This window comes from Eumetopias jubatus, unplaced genomic scaffold, assembly GCF_037043125.1.
Source record: "Eumetopias jubatus isolate StellerSeaLion01/CBP00866 unplaced genomic scaffold, mEumJub1_p1.0 scaffold_8, whole genome shotgun sequence".
In the NCBI taxonomy this organism is placed as follows: Eukaryota; Metazoa; Chordata; class Mammalia; order Carnivora; family Otariidae; genus Eumetopias; species Eumetopias jubatus.
The window spans coordinates 53,083,968-53,102,884 of NW_028274814.1; the positions used below are offsets into that span (position 1 = coordinate 53,083,968).

General features: G+C 36.3%; 1 protein-coding gene across 4 annotated transcripts in view; it reads right to left on the minus strand.

Moving 5' to 3' along the window:
• The window catches only part of LMO3 (LIM domain only 3), a 53,198-nt gene that overhangs the window by 32,816 nt on the left and 1,465 nt on the right, over positions 1-18,917 (minus strand). Inside the window, exons 1-2 of one of the 4 annotated variants that reach the window (XM_028119838.2) lie at positions 18,067-18,112; positions 12,994-13,207 (exon numbers count right to left, since the gene is read on the minus strand). In XM_028119838.2, coding sequence (XP_027975639.1) covers positions 12,994-13,207; positions 18,067-18,112 — 260 coding nt within the window. Of the gene's footprint in view, positions 1-12,993; positions 13,208-15,526; positions 15,603-17,186; positions 17,212-18,066; positions 18,113-18,917 lie in introns of those variants that run through there. The other 3 variants (XM_028119839.2, XM_088025561.1, XM_088025560.1) reach the window with 3 other exon arrangements.

Genomic DNA, 18,917 nt, shown 5'->3' on the forward strand with positions numbered 1-18,917 from the left:
AATGGTAAAATTAGATAATACATCTCATCTAAATTCATGGAATTTTCTCCCCTAATAATTGGGCCATGTGATAGCTTAAAAAGCACATGCTCTATCATCATTCAGTAGCAGTTTATTCATTAGAACATTCTGCACTCTTCTGAAATTCAGCATATTTCATCACATCTCATATTTAGTTATTTTCCTTCTCAAAAGGCCTTGTTACAAATCCAATGCATTTAGCTACCAAACTATGCCCATAAGGGTACTTGGACAATAGCTTACATTTTAAATTATAGTAATTGTGGGTGCTGCCGACTTGTCAATCTCAAATATATTTATAAACTGCACACACAAAAATGAAATGAACAAAGTGATTCAGATTAACCAGCTCTGACTACACATTTTAAGAAAATCACTGGGTGTGCCTAGGATCCAACGCTAACAATTTGTTATGCATCACAGTGTTACAGATTTCTAAATGGTAAGTAACTGTTTAAAAATTCCGAAGCATTCTTAAAATGTTTCACTTAAACATTTCTGCAATAAAATCTTATTGAACTGTTGCTTTCATTAATTTTCTACAGACTAGAGAGCAAGGGATTCAAGTTCGATTTTTTTTTCTTTTAACTTTGCTTACTACCAGCAAATAAACTGTGCCTCTTTTTTAAATAAACCCCTGGCCTTGAGTTTTGGCCCCTTAATAGTAGCCTACATGGTTGACTACCCTTGGTGTTAAATTTTCTTAAATTGTATTTCTGTCAGTGTATCATTTTTTTAAGCAATGGACCCTATAATAGCAAGCACTGGTCTGTCAGGAGTGCATTTTAACAGCACGACACAAGTATTTTTCACTACAGGAGACAAACAATGATATGTATTACATGCAGTAAACACTGCCTTTGGTACATAGGGTTCTCTTAGCATTTATCTGTCTAAAATCTCACTGTGTCCTGCATAGGGGGCTTGCAGGGGGAGGGGAAGAAACCCGTCTCATATTAATGTTGCCACTGGCTACAGTATAGCATTAGAAAGAGTCCACTGCCTTGCCACATTTCTCATGAAAAAAACCTTGATTTAATATTAAAAGAATAGAGCAAGGCATATTAGCTCATGTTTACAGAGTCCTTTCCTTTCAACAACCACCACATCTTTCTTTTACAACTTTCCCCAAGTATCCATACTTCCCCCCTCATAGTCATGACTATGAGTATCACTCCCAAACAACTTTCAATCAAGCTTAAAAAGCTTTTAAGAAATAACAGCACTCTCCAAATTGGGCGTGCATAAATCCCAGGGATGCTTAAACAATTATCGGCATTTCTATTTCTATTAATTGTATATCTTATCCTTTAAAAGAGTTTTTCTAATTGAAAAAATGTGCAACAGAGTATTTATGATTTGTAAATACACATTTAAATTAAAGGGTATACTTAAACTTCCTTAGGAATAAGGGTACATAATCAAAATGTTTAGAGTATTGTGAAAAAGAACCTCAGTAAGAAGATACTTGCATTCAGTTTTCCTTGCCACCTGAGGAAAAATCAAGACTATGCAGGAAACCTAAAGCAAGCTGAAATTTTATATATAATTCTTCCCTAGGGGATAGTCAATGTAATGCTTCACAAGGGCCATAGAATTTTCACATGCTACAATGTGGAGAGCATGGGCACGTTAGATATTTCAGAAACCTACCATCCCAGGGACAAAGAAAATCTCACGTTTGATAATTCCCCCAAAGATTCCAATTCATCTTCATTTATGTAAAATATACTATAATCTTAATTTAACAAATTCTAATAATCTCCACCATGAAATATTTTTTCCCATACGGCTTCAGGTACACATGGCATTTTGGCATTTCTTCCTCCCTCTTCTTTGTAAATAAAAAGTTGGTAAAAGATCTTATAACAGTGGTAGCTTTTCATATTCTTGATTACTAATCATTCTTAAACAACATATCTCAATCCGTTTAATCTTCTCCTAATGTTTAATTTTCTATTTTATCTTCAGAACTCAATGATATTCTTTCTTCATAAGAACAGAAACTCACATTGGAGGGTCCATCTGTACGTTCACATCTTTCCTTTGGTGTTCCCTTGACATTCCCTGACAATTCTATAAATGGGTCTATTGCTCCTATTTACAGATGAGTAAACTGAGGCTTGGAGAGGTTGAGTAACTTACCTAGGAATATACAGCTGGGACATAGCAGAATAGGGCAGATTTCAAATCTGGACTCAGCACCATTATGCCACTTGACATATCTCTAAAATCAAAGGATTAAATCTAACCTCATCTAGTTTGGAAGATGCTGAGGGAATTAAGAAGAACTGATGTGACTTTTAGCCTTTTATAAAGTGATACAGAAAGTAAGAACCAGCAGATGAATGCATCATAATAGCAATAGATGACTAATTTACCATTGATGATAGTTGGTGGGGGAGGGGCAACACCCAATGTGGTAGGACAATAAGAAATACACAGTAAAATGATTTAAAATACACTGGTTGTGTTAGAATGAATGTAGGATAAGCTCGTGACTGTAAAAAAGTGAGTTGTGGTTAAAAATGAAAGGCTCTGTTTACTACCCAGCAGATAAATCCTCAAAGGAAAATCAGAAATATTTTTTTCAACTTAACATCTCCCTAAAATGTATAACATTTTCTCAGGTCACTGCAGAAATCTACCATTGATCAAGAACACAAGTCATTTAACACCTTTAGCCAAATAAGCAAGTGGTCTCTATTGCAAAGATAATTGCTAGTTTAATAACTATTATTACCAACATTATTTAAATACCAAGCAAACTGTCAGGTCAAGATCAAGCAACTTTTCCTTAAAATCAAGCTCAAATTGATGTGCTCTGGTAGGTGAGAATCACAAAATGATTAGGAATACAGATCTTCAACTCAACCAGGACAAGATGGCAGGGACTACAGATGTCCCATCTACCAAAAAAATAGGAAGGCTGCTAGAAATTGTAACAAAAAGAAGCACTCAGGGTGTACAAGGTGACAGGAGAAATTAAGACTTGTAAAGCCATCTGGCCACCACCTTCTCCTCGCTTTCTGAAAAGTATGTTTTGGATTTCTTTGTGATGAAGTGTATATGGCCTGGCCACTGTTTTAAAAGCTCACCCATTCATGCTGTGCCTCTTTGTAAGATTTCAAGGCACATTAGCACAGCTTCTCAGCCAATACTCATGATGCATCCCAGCCCATTTTATAAACATAAATATAGGCTCAAGTACTTTGATTTGTATTTAAAGTTATTTTTTTTTCATTTTTCAAAGTAAAGACAATTTGTACAGACAAATCCCACTCTCACAAACAGAAATGCATATTCATCTTTTAGTTTTGAAGAATAATCCTTAGCACTTCTTGATGTGAAACTAAAATTAGTGAGCTGGGGTTAGGTTAAGAATGGGAAATAGGAGTATAAAGAGAACGCTTATGTAACAGTTGGCCCATCTCATCAAGAATACGATTAAATAAGTTAATAGGTCTTTGATGCATTTTCTCTTGATGCTGGATTTGGAAACATTTATGATAATTAAATATGTTATTTTAAATATTTTATACTAGAAAATAATTTAATAAGGCTTGGCTTAACTTTTAAAATAATGAAAGTAATTACCTGTCAGAGAGCCTTTGAAAAATCCACATCTTTGCAACTTTCATTACTTAAGTATTCAAAAAATATAAATTACATTGTGATCAGGACAGAGCTTAACAACATCTTTGGCCATGGTGTTACACCTTATGCATACTGTGCTGGCAGCCTGAGTTCATCACTATGGACACTCCTTTGTATTTCACCTTGAAATACTACCATGTATACATTGTCCTGATGAGTTCTGTAATCCCAAATGGAACTCAGTCTGGAACAGTCTATCTGAATAAGCTTCACAGCAGTTCTCAAACAGAAGTATTTTCACTTTCTTATGGAACATTTAGAAAAGTATAGGGACATCTTGGTTGTAACAGCAACAGGGAATACCATGGGACCACCTAATGGTTGCTTCTAATCCTTGTCTCTTCGGCTTTTGTTCATTCCAACCCCATACTAACATCCTTGATGTTCCTCAAACACATCAGAAAAGCTCCCATTGCAAGGACTTTGTATGGGCTGCTCCCTGTGTCCGGAACGTCCTTCATCTAGAACCCCATGGCTGGCTCCTTCGCCTTCTCAGTTCTTTACTCAAGTCACCACCTCAATAAGAACAATGTTGAATGAGTAAATGGGGACCAATGATGCTAAGCATTTTTTAAGTGGTGTCAATTGTACTTCTGTTGATTGTACCAGTATCTGTGATAAGAGAAGAAAACAATGCAAATTGTATGAAAGTTACAGAGCTAACTCTGTCTTACCCTGCAACCAAAATATAACCAGGAAGCTCAAAGCTCAGCTTCTGTAATAGGACTACTGGCTTACAAAAGGATTTTTACAGAGCCCAATTTTTACATATTATTTATAACCTCTCTTCCTCAAAAACTCTTCTAGTCTCTTCTGAGTATACCTCTTCTCATTCTCTATATTGCTTCCTTGGGACCTAACTAGGCTAAACCTCTTTACATATTTTACTTAGTTATTGAACAACAAATAGTGATGTCAGTTGTAGAAAATTTGAAAAATAATTTGCCCTTAAGTTCTTCCCAAATTTCTCCTACTGTCTACCTTATTCTTTACATAGTAAAATATTAATAACTTTATGTTTATATATTATAGAAAATCAATTAGAAATATAATATTCCACATTCATTATTTATAGGAATGAGGTATTGGCACTCAAATATTTGTTTAGTAACTAAATGGTTTCATTTTTTAAATGTTAGAGGGATAGCAAAGTGTGTAATCACAAATATAAACTCCATTACTACCCATTCAGCAAGGACATGCTGTGGAAAGAAGGGATTCTTTAGCTCAGAAACTTTCCAAATTTTTTTTCTAATAAATAGCCACAGAAAATACTAGTTTATGAGTTTTAAGGAAATTGAATAACTTATAATTTCTTTGTATCTCCCAAAGCACAAATGCTCTCTCAGTGGAAATTCACATGCAATACTTACAGGCTTTAAAATTATGTTCACAGTATAGTTGAACTTCTCACCTGGAAAATACAAATAAACCTGCCCACTGAAACTAATACTCATATTTAGTGTTAGAAGTATGACTGCTTTTTCCATTCACCTCTCTTCCATTCACCCCCCATTCATCTAAGCAGAGAAACAGGTATTAATTGCTCATCTCACCCGGTCTAATATTTGGCTATTGGTCAGAATATATTTTTATCGAGTAGCTGATAAATACAAAATAAACATCATGTTTCATGCCATGGGTATTCTGAAATGTAACAGCCTTGAACCTGCTATTTTGGGGGAAATGTGAGCCATCTATTAAGGGACATCACTTAAGAGATTTTGAAATGTTGTAACAACAAGAGAACAGAATAATTTCAAAAATAGTATGCACCTCTGTTAGAATTTTATAATAAAAACATAGCATTGTTCTGAAAGTTTTAGAACAGGAGAATAAACTAGCAAGTCCAAAATGTTCTTTTTTCTTCTTGAAGTTGCCTGTTGGGATCCCACATTATAAATGAGATGGGAATTTATTTTTTCTCAGTGGTATTTCAATTACTATACAGGGTTTGCATTAGCACATTTTATGAAGTTTCCTTCCCCTTTACTAGTCCTTGTCATATTTGATATTTATGTTTACTAAAACTGATTTTCTGTTTTTATTAGTAGGATGGGTTTAATGTAGATGATACTTTACTGCATTAGTAATAACAATTTTATTTAAATATGACTTTGTTGTACTCCTTTGCAAATAATCTTTGAATTCCTAAGAGTCTTTTATTTTCCCTGTAGCCCAGTTGGAGAGTTTTTAATATTAAATTGAATCATAACAACACATGCTGGTTACAGTCTAACTTAACACACGCAGCTTAATGTTAATTTTCCAACTTCAAATCAGAGATCTGGCTATTCCAAGATGATTATTTATCTCAAGTGTGATTTTGTTTTAAACTAGTAAAGTCCACAGCTAGAGATTTTTGGATCATAAAAAACTGGCACTCTGAAGGAAAGAAAAATTTAGCAAAAGATTTGGAATCTTTACATAACTACAAAAAATATTATTGAGATGAAAAGGTCTATCAGGAAGTGATGGTAGCATGGGGAGAAGGCAAAAAGGTACAGGTGAATCCACAGGTGACTGATGTAGGTAGTTTGTGAATATAGCAAATACGTTTGATGAATATAATAAAAGGGTATGCTTAGGTGCTAATTCCTTTAGGGGAAAGTTATCAATTAATATCAATAATAAGGGACAAAAAGCCTCAATAAGCAAAAGAAGTTGCTTTAAAGTTAGAAGATCTAAATGCCACACTTCTTGCTTCACAATGTGAGCTTCCACCTCAAAATAAATTTCTTATAAGTAGCTTGAAAAGGGAAATATATGGTTAATCATTAAAACAAACATGTTATGATGGGGGAAACAGATATAGACCAGACAGTATCAAACTCCATCAGAGCTGAGAAAAACAGAATTGGGTGATAAAAATCACAAGGGGATGTACTTGGGCATTCTATAGTATTCTAAAACTTGTCTTTCCTCTTAGGATGGTGAACACTGTATAAGAATAAGTCAGTGCTATATTTACAATACTAAGAAATTAGCTGGCATCAAGTATCTAATTTTACAAGTTTCAAAGCCTGTCAAACGATGATGATCTGGTGAAAGTCAATTAAGAAGAAAGTTAATGTTCATTCTAAGGTCATATAGATTCTACTATGTGTATGTGTAGCATGCATATGCATAACTACACCTCTTTAATGCTTAACAAGGGGAAATTCAACGTATCTGTAGGAGCAATCACTTGTATAAGCCAACAAAAAATTAAAATGAAAGAAAAATGTCTTTTTGAAGAAACATGGCTAATGCAAATGTCATTTAAAAAATATCTGGTAAATTGAATAAAAAGAATATTGCTGTTTTTATTTTTACTTTCCTTGTTTTCAAGACCTTCTCCTGCATTTGCAACTCTTATATTGGTTAAAGTGAGAGATGTTAGTTAATATATTTTGGAAGACAGGATGAGGTTGCAGTATATAATTTTGAGTAATAGAAGACATTCTCATAGGAACAGGAAAATGTTTTCAAACCAAATGCAAAAAATAAGATTTCAATGCCTCACAGGGTATTGAAGGAAAATATAATGGTTGCTTAAGGTTGGTGCAATTCTTCTTTTAGGTTAAATAATTTTTATGTGAGGCAAAAACCTGAACTACATAATACATTTCTACAATGCATATATTCATCAAAACCATTTACAAAATTACCACTTTCAGCATATTTTTAAAATGAGATTCCTTAATAAATTATGTTTATGTAGTCAAAACACAACATTAAAATTTATTATTAGTCACTTAATGGAAGTTAATGGTGAGTTTATAAATGAAGTGCTGGCTTACTTTGATATACTCTAAGAGCAACCAAAAATAGAGATTCTTTCCCAGAGTTCTATGTATTTACAAAGTGCCAAATAAGCAATTTTAGCAATTCTCAAATGTAGTTCTTCCAGATGCATTTAATCTTAAATATACTTGTAGAAACAGAATAGTTTTCTGCTAAGTCAGGTATGTCTAACTTATCCATCTCATGTGTAAAAACTAACCTGACTGAAGTATTCCATGCTTTATAAAAAGATTTAAAAAAACGAGTAAAGATATAGAAACAGTGTGAAGTATTTTCATATTTTCAATATTCTTGAGGGAGGTATTTTCAGTGAAAATATCTTGTCCATAAAACAAGCCAAAACAAAAATCACAAAACTAAAATAGTTCATTATGTCAAATACTCATTCACTGAAAATGGATGCATTACAGAATAAGGACAGAGAGATATTGTAGATAAATTCATAAATGAGACATTTTACGTGTAGTTGGAATATTCTGAACAGAGATTGTAGCAGAGGAGTTGTGGCTTAGAAAGTCCACCATTTTTTCCTAAAATGAGGGGCACTCTCTCAAAGTATTGCACAAAACAAAATGATCAATCCTGATTTGTACTGGTCCTTGAATAGTATATAGTCTAAAATGTTTGAAATAAAATTCAATAATGTTTTCCTATGATAAAACAAAAAAGTAGACTTAAAATTACAGCTTCTTATAAAGCTATAAGTAAGGTAAGATCATTTACAAGGAATATAACAATATTTTCAATGGACCGTGGAGTTTAATACACTCATATGTTAAAATATTTCATAATACTAAGATTAGGTTACACATTTAAATATGATAAAAATTATGATTATAATGAAGTGTTAAGAAAACTCAAATGAAGCTTGTAGAAAAAAAGTTCATTTGGGAGGAGTTTAATTCAATGTAAAAGCTTAAATTTTCAGAATTTACAACAATAAAAAGTGATTGTTCAGATAATAATAATGCAGTGATTGCTGGGGAAGTTACTTTCAACTGCCTAATATTAAAAAGAGAACAATGAAGGGAAAAAAAGAATAAACACTTCATTCAACACAAAAAAAGTACCTATGCAGTGAGTTGTCAGATAAAATAAACACCACATTCGTGCTGACTTTTAAAGTTGTAATTATATACTAATATAATTTAACCTTATATAAAAATTTAGAGGCACCAGATTTGATTAGTGTGAAACAGAGTTATAGCCAGATTAATACTCTATGTAGCATTTAATTTTAATTTTCAATTTGAAAGTTATTATATTACTATATTAAAGCATGTAAAATTTGTAGTCAGCATAAGTTTCGAATCCTTTTTCTTAATTGTCAACTATGGTGGCACACAAAGCATCATTCTCTCCCAGCAGTTTCATTTTAAACAAATCATTCTCAGATATAAAAATGGCAAATTACATTAAATTTTATATAAGGCATTTTCGGCTTCTCATACAGGAAGAGCTATATAAGCAGCTTCCATGCTATATATCAGAGCCAAAGGGCTTTGAATACATTCTCTGCTGAGACTCCCTTCAGAGATACAAGATCCAGCCTACAGAGACTCGATGCTTAAAATATACAAGAAGTTTTAGGCTTAACAAAAAAACAAGCAAAAATTGCCCTAACTCTTGAGTGGTAAATTCTGATAATCTTTACTGCCTCCAAGTTGAAAATAAAGTAGTTTGTTATTTCCCCTGGTTCTGACTTCTTAACACTTGCCACAAAATTTTAATTCTAAAACTCCGATTATGCATTAACTACCTTTTTCATATTTTCCAAACCGAAACAAGGATGATAGATAGATTAGCTGTGCCTAGAGTCCCGTAAACATCGTTACTAAAACTGTTGTATTTACACAATAATTATTAATTTACTTTGGGTATTCTATTAGTTGTAAGCTCTAGTTCAAGGTATAAAGATGCTTCCCTTGCCTAATTTGTCATCAGTTCCAACTTTAAAAATAAAAAAGTTACAAATGTGTTGGATACATGTTAAAAAATGTATTTTAACATACACATTTCTAGGTCTTGGCATATAAATATTGATGGGCAGATTGGCTTCTTAGTTTAAGGCAGAAAGCGTGTTAACAGGGGAACTTTTAAAAGTCAATCCTTCTGTTCCTTTATCTAATGAATTTCCAAAGGCAGAGAATAATCCTACAAACTGGCAGATTCTCTCTCATCAGGTATGTGCATTGTATATACTATAGAAAAATAAAGGCTATTATACCAGCCCTGTTATGGAAAATGAATTGTTAAGATCTGGAACTTAGTATATAAATGGTAAAATCATCTTTCTTTTTCTTAAGTATAGCTAATTGTGCCACAAAGAAGAAAAAATCTGAGAGAAATCATATTTACCATAATAACAGTTTCTATAACTCTAGGAAAGTATCTTATGATTTAAATTCTTATATTCATTATTCAAAGAACTTGAAAAAACATGTCATCACTATCATTACTCAAAGTAATGCAAAATAAAATGTTAGAACTTCAAGACTCATTGTTCAGCATTAGAAGTGTTTTTTGTCTTCTTTTTTGGAAGGAGAAGTTAATTAGGAAGTTAATTACAATTGGCAAAAATATTTCACTCTTCTCTAGATACGAAAAAATTATCTGGCCCAAGATAATACCTACAATTAATACTTTACCAGTAAAGATACAGATAAAACTAGTTTTTTCTTTATCATTTTCCATATTCTTACTTACTGATGCCTACTAATTTAGACAGAGAAATACAAACCTGTAAGTTATTTATGGCTTATCTAGTGTCTTAAAGAAATTACACACTATCCAAACACCAAAAACAAAACCAAACCACTTGTGAATTGGATTTAAATGGTTAAGCTGACTGTGCAAAATACAAAATACAAAAAGGAAATGTGAACTAAGGGAAATGAGAAAAATTATTTTCAAAGCTCTAGAAGACAGCCACGGAATATTACTTGTTCACTGATCATATTACAGATTTTGTGTTATTAATAAACAATTAGATAGTAACAATTTTAGGTACACCTTTATTTTTCTTAATTTCGTCTATTACCTAAAGTTATGCGTCTCACACAGCAGGCATCCAATAAACAGTTTTGAATGACTATACCATTTAAAGAAATTAATTTATAAATAAAGTTTGCCTAATTGTATTTGTCTGACATGCAGAATTAGACTATTAAATTTCCAATAAGAGACATGTTGCTGAACATTGACACAATTTCACTGATACACACTTCTTACATAAGACTACATACCACATCTGCAGCATAATCTATAACACATAACACATAACACAGTGTTTTACACACATTCCAATCCCCCATTTCACCGCTACAATTTTTAAGTATTGATGAATTACTCCCTGCCAAAGAAGTCACATTATATACAACAAACCTTCAGTTTAAATACAGGAACAAGCTTGCTGTTAACAACTTAGTTTGAAATGTTAACAATCCTTAGGCTGTTAACATAACAACTGGCCATTTAATGACCAATTTAAGAGGAAATTATACTCTGAGAAATGAATATATTGGCAATCAGGACCAGGGTTTTGATTGAAAGGGTATGATTTTTTTCTTTAACAAGTTAACGAACATTAGAAGTTCGAATGTATCGGAAATTAACTAAGTTATGTTACAAAAAAAAATCCATCTTAGAGAAAGATAAGCATTTCTGATACGGAAACTGTTTTGATAAATCGTTTTCAACAAAACACTTACTTGAGACTATCAAATAGCAGTTTAACATCATATTTTTATTACCATAAAGAAGAATAACACAAAACAAGTCTAAGATTTCTTTCTGTGCTTGCTCCTCTATTCACAACTGCAAAAACAGTTTAACTCACGATACAGGTAGTTCATTGGCCAAGTATAAATTTTTAAAATCCAGCTATGTCAACATACTTTCTTTAACTCTCGCTTAATTTTTATCTTTATTGCTTATTAGAACACCTTAATCTCGCACAGACTATATAAACTCCTTGTTTTGGAATCGTTGTTACATAAATCCACTTGACACACTGCAGTTGTAAACAGATGTAAAAGTCAAAAAAAGAGTCAAAAAAGCCATGACTATTGGTTAGTGAAGATAAAGCAAAACTAGGAAGCATTGTTAAATCACTGAAAGCAAATGCAAATGCTTTATGTGGAAATGAGGCTCTAATTCACAATGAGAAGAGGAAAAAATTTTTTATTTCAAAGAAAAAGTTCAAAGACTGAAGTTCTAAGAGAATTCATGGAATAAGTTAATTCTGATTAGTTGTGCCACCACAATAAGGGAAATCCTGACTATAGAGTCACTTCCCATTGTTGGCACCCTGCATGTATTTTGTGCCCTTGGAACACAGAGGACTAGTAACAAGTGGTCATAATTAGCCAGGAGGCTGTAAGATGAGGCAGTCCTATGAGGGGGAAAGAGTAGACTCTGATAAACAGTCCTGGATTCACCCTTTTAAACTACCTCTAATCAAATGATAAATATTTTTAGATAAAGATTAAATCAGACCAAGAAATAACTGAATTATATACAGGGAAGCACCAGATTCCCTAGAAAACACTTCTCCAAATGACCAAGATGGTTAAGGAGCTAGGGCTGACTGATAAATTTTGTGTCATAAAGGAAAAAAATTCAAAATAAATCGCTTAATGTCAGGCTAGAAAAATGATTAATTATATTAAATATGAAAACCCAAATGATGCCATATATCATTTCTCTAATTTGATAGGTCCTACTTTATTAATATATGTAATTTGCAGCTGAATCAAATCACAAAGTTCCCTGAAAAGCAAAATAATTTTTCTTAAATAGAAGTTCATGTGTTGAGTGCTAAATGCTGGGAAACAAGTTTAGTGGGCTTCATGGTTTTTTAAGCAAGAGCATATGAATTGTCATCAAACTGTTCAGATGTTTACAGTTTAGAGGGTGGCTATCATCTCCCCATAATGATGGAGATCTTTACTGTGTTCATTTCCTTAACGCTACTGGCAAGTCTGAGGCTGTTAATGCTCAGTGATGTCTTTGTGATGGCCACTTGGAATGCCACTGAGGGTGGGGGGATGTATTCACACTTGGAGAAAGTTTTCAAAACTGTATAATAACCATGCTAATAAATACCAGCTAATTTCAAACTGCCTTTTTTGGACAAATCAGAAACAGAAGATAGCTGAGTAACTCTTGGGGTCAAGCTCAGCCTACCTTGTCCGTGGGGTGTAATACAACACTTACATGCTGATTTCTACCACCAAATACATCCTTGCCATGAACTGGTGGTTTCCTTCTGGGCAGTGGAATCACCTATTTCTAAATCTGAGCATCCAGGCTGGCCAAATGGGAACATTTTAGATATGAGGCTTTCTTGGCCATTCCTTAAAGCAAGAATTTGCATCTGAGGAACCTGGCGACATTTTGAAGGCTGACAGTTCAACATCTTTCAGGGATATAAGCTGGCCATAAAGAAATGAAATCCCAAAAAAATACACTTACAAAAGTATTTTAAAAGGAATCCAGTCATCACTGGTGTGCAAGGATAATTCCTACCTCAGATAGTCTCTGCGACAAAGGATAAGATTAGCTTTAGTGTACAGGGTGGAGCCCACCTCTCCCAAACGACAGTCACAGCAGGCACACTTCAAGCAGTCTTCATGCCAGTATTTGTCCAGTGCCTTTAGAAGATACCGGTCCTTGATCTTTCGGTTGCAGCCAGCACAACCTTTCGGCTTGGTGTCTGGCTGGACTGAGAGCATTTGTATACCTAAAGGAAGACAAAAACAAGAAAGAGAGCTGGGACTACAAGAAGGGATCAGAAGAGGCCAAAAGACCTTACACAAGTTTCCTACTTAATGCTGCATTTCTCGAGGAGTGTTAGACTTTCTTCTGTAAGGGCATACCAAATCACGCTCAGTTCTGGAAACAAAAGGCTCAATCAAACATTAGACGGTCCTTATTAAATCATCTAGAAAGTCACACATACAAAGTGGTGAAAACAACACATTCTTTTTGTATATAGGGAGTTGGCATTGTATACGCCAAGTTAAGCAACATTAAATAATTTTGTAGGGTCCCCTATTCTCTACATAGGGTGGTTCCTTTGGGAAGAAAATGTGAGTGAATGGCTAACAATCTTAAAGAAACTATTTAACAAATGAGTCTGTGTACAGCCTATAAGAGTCAAGAATGAGTTTTTCTTTATTGGTGAGAAATTCGCTTGCTATGTGCTTGATGGTGGAAGAGAGGGCACCGTTCTGGGATTACACTAACCTGACTTAGCAGTGGGCATGTTTATAGTTAAATACACAGTACAGTCATCCAAAAAGCTCACCAATACGATATTGCTTGTTTGCATCCAAATACTTCCTTCTGTGCTCTTGATTATTTCAAAATTATTCATTATGTTAAAATTTTTAAAATGAATCTATACTCACAAAAACTTCAGTCGGTGCCTCTGTTAATGGCAGCTTACCTCACTGTAGACTACATGCTTTGATAGAAAACTAAAGTACAGGATTAATTTATTACCATAAACATGCACTTATTTATTTTATAAGGGAAAGAAAAAACAACAGAAGGTAAAATCTAAATATATTTAAATTAAATAAACATATGTACATAAATATATTACATGCATATATCTATAGTGCACTAGACATAGGATGTTTATGTATTTTAGACATATATCTCCATCATATATAAGGAGTCTAGCTGAGTTCTGTAGGTTTTACAACTGAACTGAAATTTTTTCAATGAAAGGCTATTCCCCTTTGAGTTTCTTCTTCTTTCCCAAGTGTCAAACACCCAGCTTAAAAAAAAAAAAAAAGCTGGACCAACTATTCAGAACTTCATATTTATCAAGTAACTCATTCTAAGCGCTATAAAATACTGTAGACATCATCGATTCCTAACTCCCTCATTTTACAAATTGTGATGCAGAGGCCTAACAGAGTTTAAGGACTCGTTCAAAACTGAATGACAGTGAAGTACTAGATTTGTTGGTCTTCTTACAGTCCAGAGATTCCACTCTTATAGGATGCTTCCTCTCCTATGCAGAAACTTTTAAACTATACAAAACACCAAGTGTGGATGCACTTGAAACAATTTCAAGAAAAGAAAAGCCAAGCTATGATCTTAGAGTATTTCCCTGCTCCCAAGGAGCTAACCCTCCTTTAGTTTCCCTGATGCCTTCTGATGAAGGCTTCACGTCCATTACCTCCACAATCTTTTTTTCTTTTTTCATCACATTGATAAGAGACACCCAGGCACTGTACTCTCAGAGCTGAGTAACTTTTCTCGTTACAAATAACACATGGATTGCACATAACATCGTTATGATGCTGAACTTACATTAGAAAAGAACTTCTCTGGCAGAGTAATGGAAGAGGGTATGGCGGGGAAGAAAGCAGGGTGGCTGTTCTTTCTGCATGATATGCAGAGCCGTGGTAGCTGGAGCTGCAGACTAGCGGCTGGAGTTGTACCGAAGAGCAGGTGGTATTCCTATAGCCTGCTTTCTGTTCCTTTTCTTTGAAGGAGCTGAGGGTCTAGTGTAGATTAATCATAACCCTTGATGGCTCTGCTAAATCTCACTCTCTAGAACTTCTAACAAATGAAGTTTCTTTGATCAGAACTAGTTACCGTCTTCTAGCAAGGTTCCACAAGGAATAAATCCTATTAATTACAGTACAGAACATATCCAAGTGCCTCTTAACCATATACCTGGGGGGAGGGGGAAATTTTGATTTACGAAATGGCATTCTGTATTTTGCTATTGAAGACATCAAGAGATATGAGTGGCTATTCTGATTAGCCAATTTATAAGGCTATTATTTTTTCACATCACAAAGCTGAAAGAAATTTTAAAATCCTTTTCAGTTGTAGCTCAGCTATATTTCCCTCAGTTCAGTTACTACCATCAAGCGTAGAAGGTCAGTTATCTTTATTCAAAACACTTTGCAACCAAGACAGGGAATACCAACATTTGGCACAAGTAACACTACCCTGCTTGTCTTCACAAAATGTTTTTGTTGTGTTGACATTTTAATTTAGCACTCAGAGGCCAATTAATATTTGAAACTCTTACTTTCTGTTTGGCCTTGGGCTTGAAGGAGTTTGATATTTTGCACTCCATCCTGGTGCCTTCTTTTAGAGAACATCATCACATTTCTCTTGGAGAGGAAATCTTTTCAATAGGATGCAAGTTAACAGTTGTAGAAAAAGAACTATTTAGTAGTCACCACATTGCCATGTACCTAAAAGGCACAAAGCATCAGCAGCCCCCCTCACCAACCAGAAGAGCACGACTGGGTAGAGTTATGTGTTCAGAGCTGAGAAACATTTCACAAGTTGCTCATAGCACATCAGGACTCATAACTAGTTTTAGATTGGCATGTAAATTGTTCTGAGGGAAATTCTTATTGCCTCTGAGACCCTGCCATTCTGAGTTATTTGACAGTTTAAGGGAAATCATAATTAAAAAAAAAGACATAAATAATCGCCTGTGCAGTGTGGTGTGCAGAAATAAGTAGAACCATTTCATTTAAACTCTGGTGAGCTTTTAATTGCCTGGATTGCATTGTGAGGCGGCCTAACGGTTGATTGCCTCCATTATGTTCCCTTGTTCAGTGCCATTCATCCGCGCAGGCTCAGCTTCAGTAGTTCACACAACAAAGTAACCACAACTCCACAACACACAGGGGCTTAAAAAAAAATAATCATAATCAAAGATTTGCAGCACTTAGACACAGTCTTTTATATTTTTGGACTAACTACACATAGTGAATGGAAAACATTTTGTCCCTGTCGGAAGATTCACAGAGAACAATTTGGGAGAAGGAACAGGAAGAGGGAATACATAAAGGGGGTTGGCAGAGATGAGGTGCCTCAGGAAGATGCTAAAATGGGAATGCAGGTTCTGCAGCTGGGAGCAGTGACACAGATTAAAAGAATTTGGCCAACGTGGCCGTTCGATTGCCAAGAGGTACCAAACAAAAGATTTTCTCTCCTCCTGCCCATCTTCATCCTCTCCCCAACCCCCAGACCCGGCTGGAGAACTGGTTTTGGCCTAAAAGCTTGTTTCTCTCTGTTCACTGGCCCAGAGCATCCCTACAGGCTGCAGCCCCCTAAGGGACAACAATGCAAATAGATGTCCCCAGATCTCAGGCGCTGGAGCTGCTTAACTCTGTTCTGCCCCTTCAACTCCCAACCCCCTCCCCATCCTTCCACCACCCCCTCCCCTTTTTGAGCAATGGAGCTGGGAACCAATTTGATTCCCTTTTTCTCCAATGCAGCTGCAAGGCTCAGAGATACTGACATTTTTCCACTCTTATCAGTTTAATTACAGTTACCATGGCAGCAAAGTGCTAGTGCTTGGCAAAGGCCAACAAGAGATTTGCAAGACTGAGTTCAATTTTGATGCAGCTCACATGCAAAAAAAAAATAATAATAATAATAAAAATAAGAAACATACATACACTCTAACAAAGAATGCCTGGCGGAGTTTATGCTCTAGCCTTTTGTGGTTGTGTCTTTGCAGCCACACAGGGATGATTTGCAAAGAATGTAGCAGTATTTGTTGCACCTAGCAAGATTAATTGGTTTAAGCAGCAGTCTTTCAAAGCAGTTACAACAATATTTCGGATCTTTTAAAAAGACACAAAAGCAGCAGAAGAGCAGGAAAGCTTTTGAGCAGCCAAGAGTGCCGAGCGCCGGCAAAGTGCATCTATGATAGATTGTAACCTTACCAAAACTTTTCTCCTTTTTCTGCATGAGTTGACTTAGGCGTGCCTGAGTTGCAGCAGCTTCGCATTGAGCACCAAGCCCAAGGTAGAAGCGGAAGGGGCTCTCCTGGATTTAGCTCAAGTGTGGACCTGGTGCGCAGCCTACACCGCCGAGGACAGACTATTGTGAAGCCACTTTGGGAGCGGGTCGGAGTGGCGGCAGGGGGTGGGGGAAGGGATGAGGGCGGCCAGACGAGACAGAGCGCACACACAGAGCCCCTCGCAGTGTGGCAGTGTGCAAAATGATGGCGAATGACAAAGCCACATGCTTCCCTAACTCTGCCCGTAATCCTAAAATCCCAGCGGCCCCTTTTAGCTTCGTGGTAACAAATGGATTTGATTAAACTGTCACATGCAGCGTTAGCATAGCATATCATGTTCAATATGAAAAAGATCATAAATCTGACTTGTATTTCATAACAGCAATCTGGGTAGCCCCCGTAAAAATGTGCTGCATCAGTTTGAATCTCAGCCTCGTAGGACATAGGCACCTTGTTCCACGGAACCTCTCTTGTGGCCACTTCCCACCCCCCCCCCCCCGCAAATAGTCACTTTTCCATCTCGCAGGAACATTTTATTATGGAAAAGTGGGGAGAGGCAGAAGTGTGGACAAGAACCAAAAGATTGTAATTTCAACTCTTGAGGGAGGGGGGCTGTGGATTCCAGCAAGTAACACTGAGTGGGTCCGGAACCCACCTAAGCGCTGACTTGCCTTCCAATGGGCCAGGCCAGAGCGAACCTCTCCTAATTTCCAACTCTCCCTGCCCCTCTCTCCCCGGGAGTCAGGGGTGTGGAAATGCGGCGGCTCATCCTGAACTTTAACTATTATCCACTCGAGTCGTACTTGAGACATTCCGCGCCGCAGCCGCTCTCCCTCCTTCCATCAACATCTTCCGCCTGCATCTATTTCATGTCTCATCATAAAAATAATGAAGCCTCACATGATTTAAACAAAACCGTCTCCGCAGAGCTGCAGCCCGAGTGAAAGTTGCAGTGCGGAGCTGGGCTGCAGCTCCAGTTTATGCCTCATTAGGAGAGGCTGGGGAAGAAAAAAATACCCACATCCGCACACGCACGCGCGCACCCGCAGACACACACACCACAAATAAGCCGACGCGTGTGTACACAGTTGCTGCACTTACCTTCTCAATTAAGCGATACAGGGGGAGGCCGTTCAGAAAGCACAGTGGCTGCTTTGTAGGGCTTCTCCTTGGGAAAGGTCAAAAAGAAGCATTGTTTGAAAAAAAAAAAAGAGGGGGAGGGAAATCTCTATTTTTTAAGTTTAAAATAATGAGGTCCTCAAGGATCCGCCAAGTAATGGTGTTGACCACATCTGAGCCACAGGTGTCCTCCTTTTAGGCAACTGCAGTCCGAGGCTGTCTCTCTCCGTCCTGGCTCAAGACAACTTACCCCAGCAGCACGCGAGGAGCCGAGCTGAAGGAAGCTCCGGCTCTCAGCTGCAAAATGCAATCCCTTCCCAGCCAGACATAATACAGCCAAAGAAAAGGTCACTCAGTTATTACTGAGCCGGCGGAGCCCAGGCAGGGCTTGTCAAGACCACAGAGAAGCAGCTCCCTTCCGATTTAAGACTATTTACCTCTCGCCCCCACCCCTCCCCTCTTCTCTCCTTTCCTTCTCTCCCTCCCTCTCTCGCTCGCTCGCTCGCTCTCGTGTGCCTGTTCTGCAGCTCAGTCA